At 52.1% G+C, this 22,469-nt stretch overlaps 1 protein-coding gene across 2 annotated transcripts in view; it reads right to left on the bottom strand.

Moving 5' to 3' along the window:
- PPP2R2C (protein phosphatase 2 regulatory subunit Bgamma) overlaps positions 1-22,469 on the bottom strand; it is a 168,729-nt gene that overhangs the window by 39,232 nt on the left and 107,028 nt on the right. For both annotated transcript variants that reach the window (XM_061420770.1, XM_061420771.1), the window contains exons 2-5: positions 22,237-22,334; positions 19,642-19,807; positions 15,995-16,107; positions 10,236-10,413 (exon numbers count right to left, since the gene is read on the bottom strand). In XM_061420770.1, coding sequence (XP_061276754.1) covers positions 10,236-10,413; positions 15,995-16,107; positions 19,642-19,807; positions 22,237-22,334 — 555 coding nt within the window. The remainder of the gene's footprint in view (positions 1-10,235; positions 10,414-15,994; positions 16,108-19,641; positions 19,808-22,236; positions 22,335-22,469) is intronic.

Here is a 22,469-nt window from a genome sequence, read left to right as displayed (position 1 = left end):
CATGGGTTCGTTTCAGGGAGGAGCTCCAATGAGAAACAGGTATGGAAAGCACTCCACGGACACCCAGGAATCACACAAGTATCAACTAATGTCGTGACGGGCTTGAGTGGCTATGCTGTGACAAGTGACTCTGAAGATACAGCAAGTAACTAAGCCTGGAGACACTATCAGACACTTGGAGAGTTGGTGAGGGCAGCCCCCTGCAGGCCTGGCACCTGGGCATTCCTGCAGAAAGGGACCACCCACCCTCCAATCCCATGAAGGAGGAGAGGGAAGCAAGGGCAGGGAGGTGACTGGCCCAGGGCCAGAGGCAGAAGCAGAGCAAGGATGAACCTTGGCTTCCTAACGTCCAGCCTTCTTAACTGTTGCTCCCACTGTCCGTTCTGTTCCAGAGTGATTGTACCTCCACTTACCATGGAGTTCTGCCATGGGGCCAATACTCCCAAAGACCCTGCTGTTGGGGCTTGCTGGACTGGCTCTGTCCTGGGCAAGCTGGATGTTGAGAGTGGGCAAGGGCTCCATGACGAGAAGGATGCAGCTTTGGGCTCCACTGACTGAACACAGCAAAGCATGGTTTAGCCAGATGTCCTCGTAGGAGCACGCTCTTAGGAAGGGGAAGCTGTTACCATGGTGACCAAGCAAGAGTAAGGATGGAGGCAGCTCTGCCAAAGGTCACACAACAAAAGACCTCCCACACACGCTCCCCAAGGACGCTGGTATGGAGGGGCCTGGAAGGCCTCCTGCATGTGGAGGCAGTTTCACTGGGGCATGGCCAGCAAAGCTGCTTTTTTTCAGCAAATTTTCTCCAAAAGATGACCTGGCTACAAGAATGAGGTATGGGCACTCCACTAACCGAGCAAGATTCTATAGGAGGTTTCTGGTGACCTGTGTCTCTTTATCAGTTTGCTTGGGTCGCCATAGTGAAATGGCACAATTGGGTGACTTAAACAATAGAAAATTATTCTCATGGTGTGGAGGCTGGAAGTCCAAGATTAAGGTGTTGGCAGGGTTGGTTCCTTCTGAGGCCTCTGTCCTGGGCTTGCAGATCTTCTCCCTGTGTCCTCATGTGATCATCCCCTCTGGGTATGTCTGTGTGCCAGGCTCCTCCTCTTACAAATACACCAGTCACACTGGATTGGGACCCACCCTAGTGACCTCATTTTACCTTAATCACCTCTTTAAAGACCCATTTCCAGATATAGTCATATCCTGAGGCACTGGGGGGTAGAGCTTCAATATACAGCTTTTTTTTTGTTTTGGCGGGGGAGACAAAATTCAGCCCATAACAGCCTCCTTCTCTTCTCTGCTCAGAATCTTATGAACTATGATGGAGCAATCTCACTCTGAGAAAATGCTGGGGCCACACACGTCCATTAAAGAGGAGCCATTCTGAGTAACTGCTCACTGCGCAAGCTCACTGAAACCCTGGAGTATATTCTCTTTGTGATGAGTAGTTTGCGCAGCTCTACCATGGGCCAGCTTATGTGATACCCAAATGCTTAGGCAAGAAAGCTCTGACTTCTGAGTCACAAAAACCAGGGCTGGACAGACCAGACCCCATTAAATAACAGCTGTGTGACCTCTGGAAAACTTCTCAGCCTCTCTGTGACCTGCTTGTTTGCAAAACTCTGTAGAATGAGTGGATACCATCTGCTTTGCATGGCTGTAGTGAAGAGTTTAAGGAGATGACATCTCCTTCATCAAGGAGATAAGGACCTAGCACATGGCTGGTACTTTGAGCAACAATTAAAGATAGTTAAAATCAGTGGAGTTCTCTTCTTCTGAAACAGACATGAAATTAAGCGGGTTGCAAATGGTATAATGTTTGTTGCACCCTAGATGGACAGTGAGGGTTTGCACTGGATTACATGCCTGGGTTTGCATCCAACTCAGGGTTGGGAGGGGAAACCCACGGTGGGCACAGCTGGGATGCACACCTAGGTGGCTCCCTTCCATGGCATCGAGAAGGGGCAAACTAGATCCTGTCTTGACCTTTCAGGGCTCCTAGCTCAGCAGTGAAATGAGATGCTAGCCCCATGATGGATGCTTCAGGAGACACATAAAGGGCACCTGTGATGAGATTTGTAACAACGCCCTGAGCTGGTCTGGAGAGTCAGGGAAGGGTCCTCTGAGGCAAAGGCATTCAGCTGAGGCCAGAGTGTAAGTAGGAGTTATCCAGGCAGAGGGTCGGGCTGGCAGAAGTGTTCCAGGTGAGGGGGAAGTATAAGGGTGAGGAGTTGAGAGAGAGCAGGTTGCTTGAGCCCTAAGAGGGAGACAGAGGGGGTGGGTGGCAGGGTTCTAGCCTGGAGTCAAAGTGGAGGTTAATCAGGAGTGTGTTACACAAATGCCATGGAGGCCTTTCAGGAAGGGACAGGAAGCACGATAGAGTTGTATGTCCCACCACCCAGAGGACATGTTAGAAATACCATACAGCTGCCAAAGCCCATGCATCTGGTCACCCATGTAATGAATTAATCCCCACTCTGTCTTGCAACAGTGTGAAGAGCACCTTAGGATCTAAAATGAGAGCCTGAAACTACTTCATGGATGGAAATGGAAAGGCAATCTGAGTAACCAGGGCCAGGAGGAGCCACAGGCAAGTGCGCTCACTTCTCAGAACTCATCTCCACAGCTGCGTAGTGGAATGACAGCACTACCTGCGTGAGCTGCCATGAGGATTAAGGGTAGCAAGTGCAGTGCATTCAGCTCAGTGCCTGCAAGAAAAATGTGCAATAACATGGCTGTCATGGGGACTGTTAATATCATGACCGAGAAGCATTGTGGCATGATGGTGACATGCACAGTTCTGTGTTCAGATGCCCCAAGTCTGAATCCCACCCACTTGCCAGCTGGGTGACTCTGGGTAGATTGCCTAACTTTTCTGTGGCTTAGTTGTTCTTGTACAGTGGCTAAGTCATGTCTGACTCTGCAACCCCATGGACTGTAGCTCACCAGGCTCCTCTGTCCATGGCAATTACCTCCCCTGTAAAGGGGGATGTTAATCATGCCTACTCCACAGTGACGTGGGAGAATTAAGTAGGTGAATATGTGCACAGTGATTGAGCACTGCCTGGCACAGAGAAAGTCCTCAGTAAGAGGTGAAGGTGGTGTGTGGGGTGGTGAGGGTGATGATGGGAGGCAGCACTGGCTTCTATGGAGTCAGCACCATGGACAGCGTGCACGCGCCATCCCCTGGCGTGGAAACTGACAAACCTGAGCCCCCAAAGCAGTGGTGCTGATAACAGTTTAACAGTGTGTTTTCTGGGTGGAAAGCCAACCTGGGGGATTCAGACTCGGGGCATTTCTGTGTGGACACACCCCACTTTCCTTTTCTGTGGCAGGGTGAGGAGAGGCAGCCTGTAAGGTTCTTAACAGTGGTCATGGGCCTATGTGGATCCTGCCTACAGCACATCAGGCTCTATATTCACCAGCCATTCTGCTATCACAGCCCCCAGCACAGGAGGCACACCCTATCAAATGGAAAAGAAAAGCGAGGCTCAGAAAGCCTGAGTGACAGGCGGTGTCACTGGGCAAGGGAGTGTCGAAGGCAGGGTTGAACCCCAGGTTTTAGGGTTTCGGCATGGGGAGGAGCCTTGGTCAGTCTCCTCTCTGGCTCTCTGTGCAGAGAACAAGCCCAGCCCACAGGTGGCTGGGTGCTGACTAAGAATTTGGATTTGCTTCACCATCCAGCCGAGCTTCAGCACCTGCTCCATACATGAGAATTAGAAATTTGTTCCAGGCTGTGGCTTGGTGTGGTGCCAGCTTCCACCATGAGAGATCGCTCAGGGGAGAGAAAAATCAATTGAACCATCTATACAAGTCTCTGGGTGCTAAAAATAAAGCTGGGGTCCACAGGCCTGCGCAATCTGTTACCTCTAAGATTTTCAGACTCAAGAAAAATCACCCAGCACTGCCTCAGAGCCTCAAAATGTTGGTATTAAAGGACATGAGAGGTTGATTAAACAGATGTGGTGATGGCACTGGGGAAAAGGGGCTTCAACTATTCCAGAAGATGCAGGGATTTTATGAAAAGCAGCCTTAAGTATTTGAGGAGCCTAAGGAGTGGTCTAAGGGGGCTTTAATGCCAGCCAACTGCCAGACCCCTTTATGCGAATGATCCCTTTATTCCTTACAAATATCCACATGATAAGAAAATTGGCCCATTTTGCAATAACTGAAATTGAATCTGAGCCCAATTCTGCCAGACCCCAGAGCCCAGCTGCTTCTCTTTAGTGTCTGGGGTCCCAGAGCCCTCATGCTGGAGCCCAGACTTACAAGGAGGCATCTACATCCGAAGACCTGTGAACTGTGGAAACTGGGAACTTCCTCCAAAATCACCACCTGCAACCATTCATAAGCCCCTACCATGTGCCAGGCCCTCCATTATGTGTGGGGACACAGAGAGGCCTCAGCCCGGGTTCCTCATCACAGCGGTTTCATCAGAAAACTGACGAGATGTTCCTACTAACAGATGACAAAATCCCAGTGTGACCCGGGAGTGTGGGCCCAGAGGGGCTCGGAGCAGCCCGAGAGGGGCCCAGAGTGGACAGAGGAGAAGTGACCGGGCAAAGGGGGCTGTGAGTGATGCTTGTGGGCAAACAGGAGCCAACCAGGTGACTGGAAGGAGAAAGGATGATCCAGGGAAGGCTGAGCACTGCCCTCATCCACCAGCATGAGGGGAAACCCAATGACCCAGGTGTGGGGAAGCCTGATACACGAGACCAGGGGAGGTGAGTGAGGGGTGGAGGGCGGGTGAGGGTAACCAAGAGCTGCAGCGCTCTGTGGAGGGATTTGGACATTCTCCAGAAGCTGATGGCTTTACCACGAGATGGCTTTGCCACTGAGAGCTTTACCAAGAGGACTGATGTGGTCAGACCAGAGGTGGTGATGAACCATTCTCCCAGCTTCTGTGGAGGGCTGACTGCTGAGCAAAGCAGGCAAGGTGGAATTCAAGCAACGGTCCAGGAAGGAAGGGTGCAGCCTCAGCTGAGCCTTGGCCAGGAGGGCAGGATTCCAGAGCCATCGGGGGAGGATGGAAAGGGCTTGGTGTTTCTTTCCATGTTGTGGGTGAAAGAGGGCAAGGAGGCTGGAGCCTTGCTGACAGACGAAGGCACAGCACCTGTTTGTGCCTGGCACATGGTGGAGGCTCAGGAAGTACCAGTCTCCCCTCCTCTGTTCAGAGCAGCCAATTCTAGAATTATAAGAGGAAAGGTCCTCTGAATCCACTCTATCACTATTCTTACTGGTCAAAATAATGCCCACTTTTTCTTCTTTATTAAAAAGATTTCCTTTTCTCTTAAAACCTTTGCTGAAAATCAATTCTACCCAAGTAGAAAGTGTTATGACCCAGACTCCCAGTGCAGGAGACATGAGATGTGGGTTCGATCTCAAGGTCAGGAAGATCCCCTGGAGGAGGATATAGCAACCCCCTCCAGTATTCTGGCTTGGAGAATCCCATGGACAGAGGAGCCTGGCAGGGTATAGTCCATGGGGTCAGAAACAGTCAGATGTGACTGAAGTGCCTTAGCACGTGTGCACAGAAAGTGTTATTGTTTGGACACAAGGAGATGGAAACACAGCAGAAAGCTCCCAGGGGCCTGGGGGACTGAACAGCAGCACCAGAGCAAATCAAGACACTGAAGAGTAAGAGTTAAAGGAATGTGAGCCCCCAGGTCCCGAGTCCGCCAGGAAGTACTCGCTCAAAAGGTATTTCAAAATTCAGAGCAATTCCCCAGCTCAGTGTGGAGTCACATCAGCTTTTCTGGCCTCCTCCTAGGTTGGAAATGAAACGCCTTTTCTAATTACCCAGCTACTATCAGACTCGTCATCACACCTACAAGCCACAGTTCTGACACCTTTCTTGCCAGGGGGAGGCTGGACGCCATGGGACGGTGCCAGGCCTCTCTGCTCTGGGTCCCTGTGTCTTGTCACTCTGGTAGCAAAGCAGCAGCAGGCCATGGGGAGTGCCTCATGCAACCCGGGTCCCTGATGAGCTGATCTAATCAAGGGACGTCTCCACAGCCACCACATGCCCTGGAGATTCCACTCAGCCCCTTCTGTCTGCCTAATTGGTATTTAGGTCCTACAGACAAGGGTTGCTGTGAGCCCGGCCCTGGCATCACCAGCATGCTATAATGCTCATACTCCCCTACGGGCCAAAACACTTGTGTATTTGGATCAACTAACAATTCATTTTCACAAAATTAGGGTCTATACACAGGTCTAACAGAGTCACATAGCAGGATCTGCAGTCAAGGAAGCCTCTCTGGGTGCCCATGGGGACTCCCCAATCTACTGATGCTCCAGCCCTCACTTCCTCTGCTGGCTGAGATTCTGGGACCAGTCACTATTTTTACTCCCTTGCATATACCATCAGCCCCATGTCTGCATCCTCATTTTGCAAACCCACCACCCTGGCTCCCTCTCCATCCCCTGGGCATCTGCAGACATGAAAGAAAATGGGGCTGGAGAAAAACTCACACGGCCATGCTCTCTGGTCCCTCTCATTCCTCATAGCACTTATCACCTGCTCATGTACTGGATATTTGCTTGTTTATTGTATTAATGGTTTATCAACATTAAATTATATGTCCATTCCAAGAGGACATGGATCTTTATCTCTCTAATTTAAGCAATGGGAACAGAGCCTAGCCTGTACCTTTATTTTTGGGGGCTCCATAATCACAGCAGATGGCAACTGCAGCCAGGAAATTAAAAGACCCTTGCTTCTTGGAAGAAAAGCTATGACAAACCTAGACAGCATATTAAAAAGCAGAGACATCACTTTGCCAACAACGGTCCGTCTAGTCAAAGCTACGGTTTTTCCAGTAGTCATGTATGGATGTTGGACCATAAAGAAGGTTGAGTGCTGAAGAATTGATGCTTTCAAACTGTGGTGCTGGAGAAGACTCTTGAGAGTCCTTTGGACTGTAAGGAGATCAAACCATCAATCCAAAAGGAAATCAACCCTGAATATTCACTGGAAGGACTGATGCTGAAGCTAAAGTTCCAATACTTTGACCACCTGATGGGAAGAGCCAAGTCATTGGAAAAGACCCTGATGCTGGGAAAGACTGAGGGCAGGAGGAGATGGGGACAAAAGAGGATGACATGGTTGGATGGCATCACTGACTCAGTGGACATAAATTTGAGCAAACTCCAGGAGCTGGTGAAGGACAGGGAAGCCTGGTGTGCTGCAGATTCATGGGGTCGCAAACAGCCAGACACGACTGAGCGGCTGAACAACAACAACACAGGGCCTAGCACACAGTAGGGGCTCAATAAGTATACTAGTGAATGGCATGCTCTCCACTGAGTGGATATGGCACACGAAGCTGACAGTAATGACTGGCAGATTTGCCTGCAGTCCTGGGATGGATCAGTCCTCTTTTCTTAATAACAACTAACCTGTTCCAATGTCCTGTGGCCACCGTGGTCTAAAAGACAGTTCTGATACAGGTCCATATCTACAAATATCATTTTAACTATCCATCTATCTCACGGCTTCCTGCCCATGGCCGCACTCTACCCTACCCAGGTCCGTGTCTCCCTGGTCTACTCAGTTACCTGGATTCCAGAATTATCTGCTAGAATCCAGTCCATCCACAACATACATCCACAGCCTGAGGGACCCCTCTGCAAGCTGACCAGTACTAATGCCCTGCTTGAAGTGAAAAGTGATGTGAAAGTCAGTCACTCAGTTGTGTCTGACTCTTTGCAACCCCATGGACTGTAGCCCACCAGGTCCTCTATCCATGGGATTTCCCAGGCAAGAATACTGCAGTGGGTTGCCATTCCCTTCTGCAGGGGATCTTTCTGACCCAGGGATCAAACCCAGGTCTCCTGCATTGCAGGTGGATTCTTTACCATCTGAGCCACCAGGGAAGCCCATTCCTCTCCTTAGGGTACATCAGTAGCTTCTTATCACCTGACAGCAGTTAGGAGGTAGACAGTTTTCAGAACACAGATCCAGATACCAAGCAAGGCTTTCAATTACTTTCCAGTCTTTTTACTGAATGAGGGAGAAGGTATCTATTTGTGCAATCATATCTCTAACACCTGAATCCCTCCTTCATCCCCAGGTCCGACAGAAAGAACCAGCCTCGTCTAACACACATTTATAAAGTCTGCACATGTGACTATTTAACTCAAAGTGAGAAGGCAATGGCAACCCACTCCAGTACTCTTGCCTGGAAAATCCCATGGACAGAGGAGCCTGGTAGGCTGCAGTCCATGGGGTTGTGAAGGATTGGACACAACTGAAGTGACTTAGCAGCAGCAGCAGCATGAATTCTTTCAAACTAAATTAAATGAGAAATTCTGCTCCTCAGTCACCCTAGCCACGTTTTAGGTACTCCACAGGCACACGTGACTTGCAGCTACCATCCTACAAATGCAAATAGAGAACTTTTCCGTCATCATGGAAAGATCTACCAGACAGGGTGGAGGATGGACTTTATTCCCCTTGTTTTGTTTTCATGGCATTTATCTCTATGACTCCCTCCTACTTATGTGTGTTGATACATTTTATTTCCATTTGTGGTAGTAAAAATTAATGTTCCTTTCCAAATGCACTGATTTAGGTAAAATTAAAGCCACTTAATTTAAAGAAAATTAATAAAAATGAGAAAAATTAGAAAAGAAAATGAAATAATGCACCGTGTACAGACAGAGTCATAGTTGCAAAAGGGGTTTGCGAATGACCAATGTTTGGAGACGGTGGTCCCCAGGAGGATGTCCCCTACTCACACCGTCAACCAGGCCTGCTGCAGCTGTCCTGACCTCCCACTTTTCTGTTTCATCATGCGCACCCACAATCCCTCACCCACCCTGGAACCCTCAGCAGCCTCCTCAAGCCACTGGAAGCATCCTAACCCTGCCCACTCCTCAGTCCTCCCTGGTAGCCCAGGAAGAGAGTGCAGACCTGAGTTACAAGCAAGGCTTGCATCTCTGATACCACCCAGGTCAGCGTTGTGTCCCTCCAGAGGTGCCCTTGAGGAAGAAACTGAGTTTCTTCCATTCGCCCTTGTGTCCCTGGACCTCAGCATGGGGCCTGGGACAGAAGAGGAATTGATGGTTAAATGAATGAAATGAAACATAACCCCTTACACAGCTGCAGGGCTTTGTAATTTTTAAAGAGCCTTGGCATTCACGGTCCTTACAACAGCGCAGGAAGATGGATCGGGCAGAGGTTACCGTCCCCACCCTAGTCCTAGGATAAGGAAATCCGGGCTCTAGGAGGTGGGAGTCACTGTCCCAACACCACAGCCCGAGGGCACGGCAAACAGCACTGGGCCAGGCCAAGGGACTCTGTCCCTGCTGGGGGATGGGGGGGGGGTGTCTTTCTGAGCATGCATTTCTTCATGTATAAAATAGGCTATGATATCACTGCCAGTGCTTTGCAGCTTTTATGTCCACCATGAACACCAAGTGAGGCTGTGAATGACAAGCCACTTTGTAAACTGTAGAGTGCTGCGCAGAGAGCTGAGGATGGCCAGCTGCAGTCCTGTGAGTCCCACACCTGCCCCATTTGCAGACCTGGAGCTCCTGTGTGGCACCTCACCTTTTTCTGCTGGGAAGCAGGTCAGGCATGGCAGTGGCCTTCTGTCCAAGCCACCTATCTCAGGGGCCCCCAGTTCCTGGAACAGTGCCTGTTTTTTCTCAGGAGACCACCCCTTCCCACATTCAGACACCGTCCTGGGGAGGAGCTGACCCCTCCAGCACCAGGGAGGGGCCTGGCCAAGCAGAGCATTGCATCCCCAACAGTAATGGGTTCAGGGGTGTCCCTGAGGCCCAATCAGAGCCTGTGGGGTGCCAGCTGGGAGCTTGGTGGGACAGTTCAGGGACAACCAGTCTCTTTTCTCCTGGACTTTATTCTGAGCATGCAAGGCCTGATGGGCTGGTGGTTCAGCTCACCACCACTGTGGAGGTCTACCCAGGTCTCCATCTCCTTCTCAGTCCCCTGTGAGTCCCCCAGATGATGGGGGTCACCCCTGGAGGAGGTGAAGGGTCAAAGGTAACCCTCAGCAGCCTCAGTTTTAAAGTTTTCATAAATAAACTCATCATGATTCCAAACCTGGGCCTCGCTCACATTGTGAGCCAGGAGGCACCCCCCTGAAGAGGCAGAACAACGCGGCAGCCCCCCGAGCCAGCCCCTTACAACAGGCCAACTGATGCCTGACCCGGGTGCGCCCAGCCCATGGAGTCGGCGGCGGGGCTGCGGCAGGAAAGGATACTGAAGCTCCGGTCGGTGATGGCCAGGTGCCAGAGGTTGATGCGCAGGTCGTCCGCGGACATGTACGTCTCGCAGTCGCTGTTGACTGAGATGGAGTTGATGTGGTAGGTGTGGCCATTGGCGAAGACCCTCCGCGGGCTCACCTCCACCATCAGGTCCATGGGCTTCAGCACGGGCACCTGTGGGAGAGGAGGGGCGGTCAGAGCTGGGGGCGGGGAGGCGGGGTTGGGGGGAGGGGAAGGCGATGGGGGAGGGGTGCTGGCAGGAAACATCCAGGGCTGCGTGATCAAAACGCCGGGAGTGTGGCCAGTGACTGTCCATCCTGCGTGCGTCAGAAGTAAGCAGTGCCACGTGGCTACGTCCAACGTGCCAGCCCTGCAAGAATGCCTACCTCCTTTGCACTGCCTCCTGGGACTGGTTCTGAGCCTGCTGTGTGACTTTGAATGAATGGTTAAACCCTCCTGCACCCCCAATTTCCTCATTTCTAAAAGGGAAGGAGAAGACCCTGTGGCAGAGCCAGATTGTCCACCAAACATTTGTGTTCCCTTATTTTTGGCGGGGGGAGGGGGTTGGTGCTCCAAAATCACTGCAGATGGTGACTGCAGCCATGAAATTAAAAGACGCTTGCTCCTTGGAAGAAAAGTTATGACCAACCTAGAAAGTTTATTAAAAGGCAGAGACATTACTTTTCCAACAAAGGTTCATCTAGTCAAAGCTATGATTTTTCCAGTAGTCATGTATGGATGTGAGAGTTGGATTATAAAGAAAGCTGAGTGCCAAAGAATTGATGCTTTTGAACTGTGGTGTTGGAGAAGACTCTTGAGAGTCCCTTGGACTGCAAGGAGATCCAACCAGTCAATCCTAAAGGAAATCAGTCCTGAATACTCATTGGAAGGACTGATGCTGAAGCTGAAACTCCAATACTTGGGTCACCTGATGCAAAGAACTGACTCATTGGAAAAGACCCTGATGCTGGGAAAGACTGAAGGCAGGAGAAGGGGATGACAGAGGATGAGATGGTTGGATGGCATCACCGACTCAATGGACATGAGTTTGAGTAAACTCTAGGAGTTGGTGATGGACAGGGAAGCTTGGTATGCTGTAGTCCATGGGGTTGCAAAGAGTTGGACATGACTGAGCAACTGAACTGATATTGAACTGATCATAGGGAACTGGCTGCCCAGACAGGGACTACATTTCCCAGCTGCCCTTGCAGCTGGGTGTGGCTACCTGACTGTTCTGACCAATGGGGTGTGAATACAGTGATGCCCCGCACTTGAGGGCCAAGGCAGTTAAGAGGCAGCCGTACCTTCTCTCAAAGAAGGCAATGGCACCCTACTCCAGTACTTTTGCCTAGAAAATCCCATGGAAGGAGGAGCCTGGTAGGCTGCAGTCCATGGGGTCACTAGAGTCGGACACGACTGAGCGACTTCACTTTCACTTTTCACTTTCATGCATTGGAGAAGGAAATGGCAACCCACTCCAGTGTTCTTGCCTGGAGAATCCCAGGGACGGGGAGGCCTGGTGGGCTGCCGTCTGTGGGGTCGAACAGAGTCAGACACGGCTGAAGTGACTTAGCAGCAGCAGTACCTTCTCTGCCCCTTTCCCCATCCACAGCCGGAGGGTGAGGATCCAAGCTTTAGGGATGGAGGCACAGAGGATGGAAGGAGCCTGTGTCCCTGTAGGAAAGCGGTGTGCCATCCAGCATGCCCAGCCAGAGCTTTCCATGAGTGAGAAACACATTTCTGTGTGCTCTGCCCTGGAATGCTGAGGCTGTGATAGCCGCCAGTGTTAGCTGAACAGGTACGAACTCCCGGAGACACTGTCAGATAGCATGCCTTTGCTTCCCTCCATGCCCTTTGCCTGGAATGTTCACCCCTTTGGGACACCTGTGCGTGCTAAGTCACTTCAGTGGTGTCTGACTCTTTGCGACCCTATGGACTTTAGCCCACCAGGCTCCCCTGTCCATGGGATTCTCATAGTGAACCCCAAATCCTCCTGCAAGATCTGGAGTTTATAGCCCCTTGGATGTGCAGCCTGCCTGCTGGGGTGTCACATCCTTGCTCACACCTAGCACGCTGCACACACCGCACCATTCTTAGGGCTCTCAGCATGCACTGCGGGGTGTGTTGGGCAGGACCTCCAGTTCCAGTAAACCGTGAGGTCTTCAAAGGTGCAGACAGACAGGCACGGCCTCATTGATGTCTCCCAGTCCTGGCCTGGACCCGATGTCCAGGAATTGGACATTGCCATCCCCACATCACCAATAAGAAAACTAGATGCCAAGATGAACCAGACTTCCTAAGACACAGAGGAAGAAAATGACAGAGCCAGGGCCAGAAGTCAGGTGTGACTGCCCCCGAGGGTATCACCGTGCAAAGGTGTAGACCTGAAACCTGACTGCCGCTTCAACCCTGCCCAGGCGCTTACTGGTGTCACCTCCACTGCAGATTTCACTTCTCTGGGCCTCACTTTCCTTATCTGTAACCAGGGTGATGCCAGTGCCTGCTCAGGGCATCCAGGAGTTAATGCAGGTCAAGTGTGCCTGGAACATTGCTCGGTACACAGTACCCTCCTCCCCCTTCCTCGGGGTGTGGCCAGGGGTGGCCAGGCCAGGGCTCACACAGCCAGAGTTTCCAGAGTGGGTCCTGGGCAGTCAGGGGGGTGGGGGGCCTGCTGTAGGGGTAATGGAAATTGTGTCCAAGAGAGAGGCAGCGAGGCCAGGCTTGGAGTGAGGAAGACAGCAGATTTCAGTGAAGGGCAATGCAGACCTTTGGCAGCTAACTGCAGGGCTCCTGAGCTCCAGGAGCAAGCACTAGGTGTTAATAGAAAGGCATGATGACTCCCATCAGAAGTGGGAGGGGTCAGGTGATCAGGGGTCCGCTTCTTACACTCATGTGGGAGAAAAGACAATAGACTGAGTATGTGTGTGTGTGTGTGGGGAGGGGGTGGTTTCAGGTAGTGGTATGTGCTCCAAAGAAAAATAAAACAGCTGAGGGGGCAGGATGACAGAGTAGAAGGGGCTGAGCTAGGTTGGAAGGGTGACCAGGATGTGATGTATGGGATCGGGTTGAGACATGCTGTGGGGATTGAACCTGAGCTCATGTGGGACCCAAGAGAATCTCCTTGGCCCAGGGGACCTTCGCTGACCCCGCCTACCCTTGAACCGGGCCTGGGGCTCCCTGGGACTCCCACAGCCAGTAATCCCTCATCCCAGCAACAGTGTTTCCCCCTGACAACCTCAGAACAGGTCACCCAGTGCTCCAGCCAGACACTACCGCCCTCAGACCAAATTTCAAAGTTGTTAAGTAAAGAAAGGAGAAGAAGAGGGAAGAGATAACTGCTGTGAAGGCCTGAAGGTTTCATGAATAAAACTTTCTCCCATACCCCTACCCTGTCAGAGGGACAGTCTAGTCAAGATGAGGGGCAGGAAGACAGACACATGATCAGTAAGGACAAAGTAGTGTGGGACACAAAAGGCCAGAGTGGACAGAGAAGGATAAGGATTTATCTGGCTTGTGTAGAAAAGGCTTTACAGAGGTGGAGGCTAATAGGGTTTTAAAGGATGAATAGGAGTTCACCAAATAGGGTAGAGAAAGGCCTATCTGTGTGTCCCTGTGTCACAGAGCTGACCTCCAGCTTGGGGGTGACTACATGTCTATTTCCTTGGAAGGCTGGGTACATTTAGAGGATAGGAACTCAGTCTCACCTTGCTCAGCTCTGGGACCCCGGAGCACAGGGCTTAGCACAGAGCAGGCTCTCAGTAAATAATAGCTGCCTCCAGCGTGAATGGGCCAGGTTAGGTAGAGGGCTGTACAGGGTTGGGGAGACTTGGGTGAAATGGGGTGGAGAGAAGGTGAGAGGCTGGATAAGGAGAGACCCAGGCAATCAGGTTCTTTCCCTCTTTCTTCTCCTCCAGCCTTAGTTTAGAGTCGACTGCCAGCTTGGGATATGTGTGACATGCAGAGAAAAATCTCAGACGGTGGGAGAGAAATAAACAAGATTCCCATGGGCCACTGGCTTCGCCCAAATGCCAGGCCAATCAAGAGGTGATAATTGCATCCTCCCTCCAGATGAAGCCCTCATAAACTTTCTTGGGGTTGGGAGGTGAGGGGGGCAGGGGGCACCCTCACTTCTGTTATTCAGCATCAAAGCTAATTGGCTTCCCCTCTTTCTCAGAATTTATGTGTGCAATTTTCCAATCATTTAGAGACCAGCGTGTTTAAGCATTTATTCCTCCTTCTGGGGACAACATTGATTACCATTTCATATTTATGAATCCACTGGGCAGGCGGCTGCTAAGTCATGGCAGAAAAAAACGGGCCAGCATCTCCAGTTTGCTGGTGAGGAGACTGAGTCACAGAGCAGGGGAGTGCCCATGGCCGCTGGAGCAGCAGTGGGTAGCACCGCCCTGGTGCCAGGCTGCACCACTGCCTCTCGGAGTGTCACACACGCAGAGGGAAGGTAAGAACCCAGGGAGAAAGCATTCTGTGAGATGCAAACTTAGCACATCTCAAATAGGCCGAGGAGAGCAGTCACCTCTTGATGCTGAACCTCACCCCATCTTGGGGCTCTGAGGTCCCCTCCCTGAGCAGGACCTGCCCCAAACTTAGACCAGATCCGAACTCAGGTCCTTCACTGCATGGCCAGGCACACAGCAGGTGCTCAATAAGTATGATCGAATGAATGCATCTGGGATCACTTCCAGCAAACACATGGGTGACTGAAAGCACCCACTCTCTTCCTGGCATGGTTCTGGAAGTCAGGGAGGGACAAGGTGGCCTCCGTGTACTTCCCGCAGGAAGCCGATAACCGTGCCTGTGACTCCGCCATGAGGCAGGGACCTAACTTCCCTTTCACGAAGGAGACTGCGATGCTGACTCTGGAGCCAGACTTCCCTGGGTTTGGATCCAGCTCTCAGTTTGCTCGTCTGTAAAATGGGGATGACAATCATGTACCCACTCTACAGGAGTTTGCTGAGAACTGTATGGGTTTTTATAGCCAGAGTGCCTGGGAGACACACGCTCTCCACGAAGTGTTTGTTATTGTTCCAGATGGGGAATCAGAGGCCCGTGGAGGCTGAGAGCCCTGCCCAGGGTCACCCCAGCAGGAGGCGGTGGAGGCAGGACTTGAACCCAGGTCCTGAGACTCCAGAACTCCTTCATATCTCACAGCCTCTCCGCTGGAGAAAGATGAGTCCTTTTGCTTTTAGTCGAGTTGGGAGCAAGAGTTTGCCTTCGCATGGCTCTACCACCTGACCTTCCTGGCTGCTCTCACATCAACAGCAATCTTTGCAGCTGATCCTTTGTAAAGGCGGCAAATATCGCAGGTTCCAGGTGCCACTCTGCCCCTTGGCAAAGGGCTTGGAACCCGCAAAGCTCTGCTCATGGGTTCTCCCGGCTCTGCCCCTTGCTCTGCTGAGTGGCTTTGGGTGAGTCACTGCCTGTCTCTGGGCCTCTGTTTCCCTCTCTGGTTAATAAGGAGTTAGAGGACGTGCTCTCCACCTCGGGTGAAACTGAGAGTACTTCCTGGAGACGCATCACCTCCCCTATCGTCACATGACTCCTAGAAGGAAGACGATCTTTGCTGGGGAGGAAACCAAGGACACCCAGCTAGTGAGCAGCCCAGCTGAGGTTTGGGATAGGAACCCGACAGTGATTCAGATCTCAAAGGCCCTTCCCGTTCTGAGATCCTCGCTGTGCAATAAACAAAGCACAGACTGCTCCCTGCTGTGGGAACCCACCCTGTGCGACGTCTTACCTGCAGTGACGTCACCGTGGACAGGTCCTTAAGCTTCCCCTCCTCGTCTTTCAGGTTATAACCCTCGGGCCTCTTATCACGTTCGGTAATCTTCCATAGTTTGATAGTTTTATCTTTAAAACCAGAACAAAGTGAAACAGGACACATGATGAGCACCGGCATGGAAAATGAAGGACCTGCTGAGCCCACTAGATAAGGATGCATCTACCCACAAGTGGCTTAACCTTATCCTGTTCTTGGATGTACTGTTGTTTTTGTTTAGTGGCTAAGTTCAGTTTGACTCTTTGGCAACCCCATGGATTGCAGCTCACCAGGCTTCTCTGTCCATGGGACTGTCCTGGCAAGAATACTGGAATGGGTTGTCATTTTCTTCTCCAGGGGATCTTCCTGACTCAGGGGTCGAACTTGAGTCTCCTGCATTAGCAGATGGATTCTTTACTGCTGAGCCACCTGGGAAGCCCTCTTGTATGTGTAGGTTCTTTCTAATTTAATTCCTTCTCTAAACTGATGTGCCCATCTTTGCTAAGGGAACATCTGTAACCATGCTCTGCTGCTGCTGCTGCTAAGTCACTTCAGTCGTGTCCGACTCTGTGCGACCCCAGAGACGGCAGCCCATCAGGCTCGCCTGTCTCTGGGATTCTCCAGGCAAGAACACTGGAGTGGGTAGTTCCTCACAACTGATCACAAAGGTGATACTGCTGCGTCAAAGGGCATGGCCCTTTCAAGGGCAGTTATCAGTCTCTCAACTGATTTCCACAAAGACCATCCTAACGAAGCTTCCTGCTCTTCACCCTTCATGGGCAGACCAAAGAGGGTAAGTGAAGTGAAGTGAAGTCACTTCAGTCGTGTCCGACTCTTTGCGACCCAATGGTCTGTAGCCTACCAGGCTCCTCAGTCCATGGGATTTTCCAGGCAAGAATACTGGAGTGGGCTGCCATTTCCTTCTCCAGGGGATCTTCCCCACCCAGGGATCAAACCCGGGTCTCCCACATTGCAGGCAGACGCTTTACCCTCTGAGCCACCAGGGAAGCCCTATGTGGTTTCCTATTTCTGAGAAGCATCTCACCCATCCAGAAACTCAGCTCTCCCGAAGCCTCACTTTTCTGGAATCCTGCCAAGAACATCAACTTCACCAGCTGTGATGGTTCACAGTAGGCATCAACGTGGCTAAGCCATGCTACCCAGATATGTGGTCAAACGTGTGGCTGTTGCCCTGAAGGTATTTTTAAGATGACGTTAACATTTAAATCCATAGAGTAAATTATCCTCCACAGTGTGGGTGGGTCTCCTCCAATCAGCTGAAGGCTTTAGCAGAAAACAAAACAAAACAAACCAAGGTCCTGGGAGGAAGAGGAAGCTCTGCCAGCAGACGGCCTTCAGATTTGAGCTGCAGTATCAGCTCTACCCTGGTCTCCAGCCCACCTGGCAGACTGGGCACCTGCCCGCCCCCACAGTCGTGTGCACCAATTCCTGAAGATAAACGTCTCCTTGTATATATATGGGCTTCCCTGGTGGCTCAGACGGTAAAGAATCTGCCTGCAGTGCAGGACACCCAGGTTTGATCCCTGTGTTGGGAAGATCCCCTGGAGAAGGAAATGGCAACCCACTCCAGTATTCTTGCCTGGAGAATTCCATGGACGAGGAGCCTGGCAGCTACAGTTCATGGACTCGCAGAGTTGGGCACAACTGAGCAAATAACACTATGTATCTATATCTGTATCTACATCTATATCCATATCTCTGTCTACATTCATACACAAACACACACACACACACACACACACATATTCATCCTGTTGGTTCTGTTTCTCCAAGAACCCTGACAAGTATGGCAGCCCAAACCATCACTGCCATGTTGATGAGAAGCAAGGGGAGAAAACTGGTATCAATTAAACACTTGACAGGTACCCAGGGATGGGCTAGGGAGGAAAGGATGAAGCTGGGATTCAGAACCCGGGGCGAGGCGCTTGCAGGGCGGAGGTGTGAGGGAATTCCTGGAGCCAACCTTTCCTCCAAAGAGGCGGGAAGAGAATGCCACTCACTGTTACATGATGTAAAAGAAAAAAGCAGCACCTGAAGGAAGCTCTGTTGCCTGCCCAGGTCGAAGCTTGTTATGATCTGATTTCCTTTTATTCTCCCAATAACCCCACGAATCAAGAACAGCCATTGACTTTAGAAGGGGAAGCGGCAGGGCCAGGGTGTGAACCACATTAGGGGCCCCTGCCCCGGGTGACCTGTCCCGGGGGTGGGGGACCTCCCACTACCTCTGTTCCAGCACCTGGGAAGGGCCCCTCTGGCTCAGAGACAGGGGTTTGCTGAACTTGACCCCATGCCAGGCACCCCTCAGGGGACACAGACAATCAGAATGGCAGGAGCCCCAGAGAGCAAGCCCTGGGGGGTCTGCAGGAGTGGGAAAGCCCATGAGAGGGACACCTGGCTCGGCTGAGAGGTCATGGAAGGCTCAGTGGGAGGCGACACCCAGCAGAGGCCTGAGGGATGAGAAGGGGATGGGCTGGGGGGTGCGGAGAGGACCAGCGTTTGAGCGCAGAGGTGGGCCAGTGGCTTGAGATTGATGGGTTTCAGGGAGGCTGTAAATGCTGCCCCAAGGAGTCTGACTCCTTCGGGGAAGCAGATGACATCATCCTGCAAGACTCACCCACTCTGGAGCAGTACTGGCTGGTCTTGGGGTGCTGGGTGGGCGACACCTCCTTCCACCCTCATTGTAACCCCAGGGGGAGTCCAGCTGAGCAAACAGGATCAGAGAAGTGAGGCCACTCTGCAACGTCCCCAGGCTGGGACAGAGTCAGGCCTGTCTTAACCCCCACCCCAGGCAACTTTGAGCATGGTGAGGTAAAGGAAGATGAACAGGGGGATGTGAATGTGGGAAGGGGCGCCTCTGGCCCCGGGTCCACCACTGGGCAAGGCAAGATGGCACCAGGAGCCACACCTCCGAGTGGACGGCAGTGAAGCAGCGGTCTGGCCTGGAGCCTCCTCAGGGGCCTGGCGGGGGCACGGGCCGTCTCCCAGAGGTGGATGGCGAGTGGCCAGGACACCAGTGCTCCTCCTGCACCAAGTGAGGACCCCCACCATCTAGTGAGACCCCCTGCTCTGGGGTGATCTGGGATTCTGGGTGGGGGGGAAACAAAGAGGTAATTTTGTATCAAGTGTTTATTCTTTATCCTGACCTGGCCTCCTTCGTCCACCCCCAGATTATTCACAGAGATGTTCAAAGCGCTACTATTTACAGCTGCAGAAATAAGCCCATGTCCAACCTCTTCCACGGGAAGAGGCTGAGCAACCATATTCACTGCATGAAACTTACCCGCTGCTCAAAATATTATTTTTTTTAGGAGTTCTAAAGACATAAGAAAATGCTCACAATATAAAGTGAGGTGAAAAGTGACCCTTGATGGTCAAGGGCAGGCATGCATACACACACGCGTACACAAGCACACACACACATGCACACATACAAGCCCAGACCACAATATAAGTGAGGTGAAAAATGGCATTTGATGACAAGAGCAGGCATACATACACACGCGCACACACACACACATACATGTACACAAATGCACGCACACACACATACACACACATGCACACAAATGCACACGCACACACTCAGACCAGCCCGGCCGCCTCACCGTTGGTGGACAGCAGGGAATGGGCGGCATTCTGCTGCGGGAGCCACTTGATCTTGTTGATTTTCTCCTCTATCTCCAGACTCTTGAGATAGTCGAACTCTGGCTCGTGGCTCTGGAAAGTGCTGTAGACGTCATACTCGCCCTGGCTGTGTGGCGCATTTTTGCTCTGCAAGGAAACCAGACCCTGAGCTCCAGGATGGCAGGGTGGGTGGGAGCTGGCCAAACCCGCACAGGGCCCGGCACAGCCATGGCCAAGGCCAAGGCAACTCCGTTTTTAAAATGTCCAATACCTTGCTGTGCAGCCCTGGCCCAGCCCCGTTGCCCCCTAAGGGCAACAAGTAAGAAGAAGGGCAACCAAGGGAGCCCACGTTTACTGAGCACCTACTATGCACGGGACACTAAGTGCTTCTCATGCCTCCTCTTGTTCTATCCTTGATGCCCCTCCATGATGGGCACAACTCCTCCCACTTTATAGATGAGCAAGTGGAGGCTCAGAGGTGAATCGACCCTCTCCCCCAAGGCCAGGTGTCCACAAAGTGGTGTCACTCACTCCACTGAGGTCTGTCTGGCTGAGGTCTGACCTGGTCCTTACATCCTTGGGTCTAACTCAGGCCTGGCTTGAGGAATGAATGAATTTTGGAGCAGAATCAACATTAGGGCAGAACATCCTGCAATGTCAGGCATAGGGATAGACTGGGATAAGGTATTCTCTCCCCCAGGCACACACATCAACTTTCCTGAGTGGGTCCCCTCCTGGTTTAGGCAGCCAAACTCATTAGAATAAGGACCAAATAGTGAGCTGGTGAGTCCATCGCAGGCACTAGGGACCACTGCTTGGTAGACGATTCAGGCTTATATGACAACATGAAACTACGACTACTTGGGAGCAAAGTAAAGAAATTCAACCAAGCACAACTTCAAGTTTCCTGCTGGCCTTTTGGGAGTATCTATTTATATTTCTTTTCCTCTTTTACTTTTGGAACGCTTTAGTGTTCTTGCCTGGAGGATCCCAGGGACGGGGGAGCCTGGTGGGCTGCCGTGTATGGGGTCGCACAGAGTCAGACACGACTGATGTGACTTAGCAGCAGCAGCAGCGTTCTTCAATATTTTTGCCTCTCATTCACTTCATCTCCTATCAGCACTGGCTATGGCAAAGGCCAGTGGGACCAGAATTAAGAAAAAAATTAAAGGAGAAATATTCAAAACTGAGAAACCTGCCTCTGCCAGTTTAATTTCTTTCTGCAGTTTGGCATAAACAAGATGACTTCGCAATCCCCAGTGGGGGCCTCTGATCCTTCTCATGAATCAAAAGTGCTCGAGCCATAACCAAGTCCCTGCTACCTGCCTTCTGGCTATGCGTCCTTGATAAGCTACTGCAAACCCTCTGAGCTCCGGTCTCCCCATCTGTAAACTGAGGATGGTAATAGCACCGAATGGCACCTCTAGGGTGGTGGTGAGGGAGGGTTATGGGAATGAACGTGGGTGAAGGCAGACCTCAGGGCACCTCGGCGTGGGGACAGCGTGGGGACGACGCTGAGGAACTGGAGGGAGGAGAGTGATCCTTCAGCCCCTCTGCCATCACCTCTTCATCCTTCCCTCCAGCCCCCGGGTCTCCTTCTCCTTCTTGTCTGGCGTCTCCTCTCCCCCTCCCCCTCCCCCTCTCCTCACTGCCTTGGTGTTGGACTATCCTGTCTTCAGCATCTAATCCCAACCCTCTCTGGGAAGCAGGGTGCTGTGTGTGACCGACAGACCACACCCAGTCTTGCTTTCTACTCCTGGACTTTGCTTACTGGCTGGGTGACTCTGCAAAGGTTCTCATTTATGAAATGGGGTTTCGGTCCTCACCCTTGGAGGTGAGCAGTGAAGAGTAAATGGGAGAAGCATCTGTAGTGTCTGCACGTAGTAGGTGCTCAACAAATACAGCCTCTGAACCACCAGGTTCTTCCAGTGGTTCAAAAACATGCCTCCAGGCAGGCTGTTCCAGACAACAGAACTCACTGGGGCAAGGCCCCGCGCTGAGTCAAATCATCAGCCCTAGACGGGGGGGCCGGCCCACAGCTGTGGAAGGTCCCTCCTCCACTCCACCCAGCTCTGGGTGAGACAGCTCCAGCTCACACAGGCAGTGCTGTAATTATTCGCTCAGGCATGTCTCACTCTTTGCAATCCCGTGGACTGCAGCCCGCCAGGCTCCTCTGTCCATGGCGATTTCTCCAGGCAAGAATACTAGAGTGGGTTGCCATGCCCTCCTCCAGGGGATCTTCCCAACCCAGGGATCGAACCCAGGTCTCCCACATTGCAGGTGGATTCTTTACTGTCTGAGGCACCAGAGAAGCCCACACAGGCAGAGGGAAGTTTAGTCAGGAGTCTGTTTCTCCAGGGTCTAGGACACAGTGACCACGCAGCACAGGGGGCTCAGAATATGGTGCTCTGAGCAGACCAGGTGGATTCCCTCCCTGAGACCTGCCGGGTCCCATCCCTGCATGCCAGGACACCCTTTCCTTTCAGCCCAGGCACCCCGGTGGAGTGCTGCGTGTGGCACCCTGTGGGTTAAAGCCCAGGCTGAGTAGCCCTCCCTCCCACCAGGCCCCGCCGCACCTCTGGTTCCCGCTGGAAGATGACAACTCGGCCACCCTTGTCGCCTGTGGCCAGCAGCTCCCCAGTGTGGTTGAACTCGACGGTAGAGATGATATCGGCTGTGGGGGTGGGGGGTGGGGGCAGAGACAGGAGGGCGTGGCTCATTAGGACCCAGTGATGTGCAGGTGGATGGAACTGCTCCCTGCCGCCCCCCGGGGTCCCCATTGGGCAGTAGGAGCCCTGCCTGGGGCCCC

The sequence above is a fragment of the Bos javanicus genome, chromosome 6 (assembly GCF_032452875.1).
Source record: "Bos javanicus breed banteng chromosome 6, ARS-OSU_banteng_1.0, whole genome shotgun sequence".
Lineage (NCBI taxonomy): Eukaryota > Metazoa > Chordata > Mammalia > Artiodactyla > Bovidae > Bos > Bos javanicus.
This window is presented reverse-complemented; position numbering and strand designations above follow the sequence as displayed.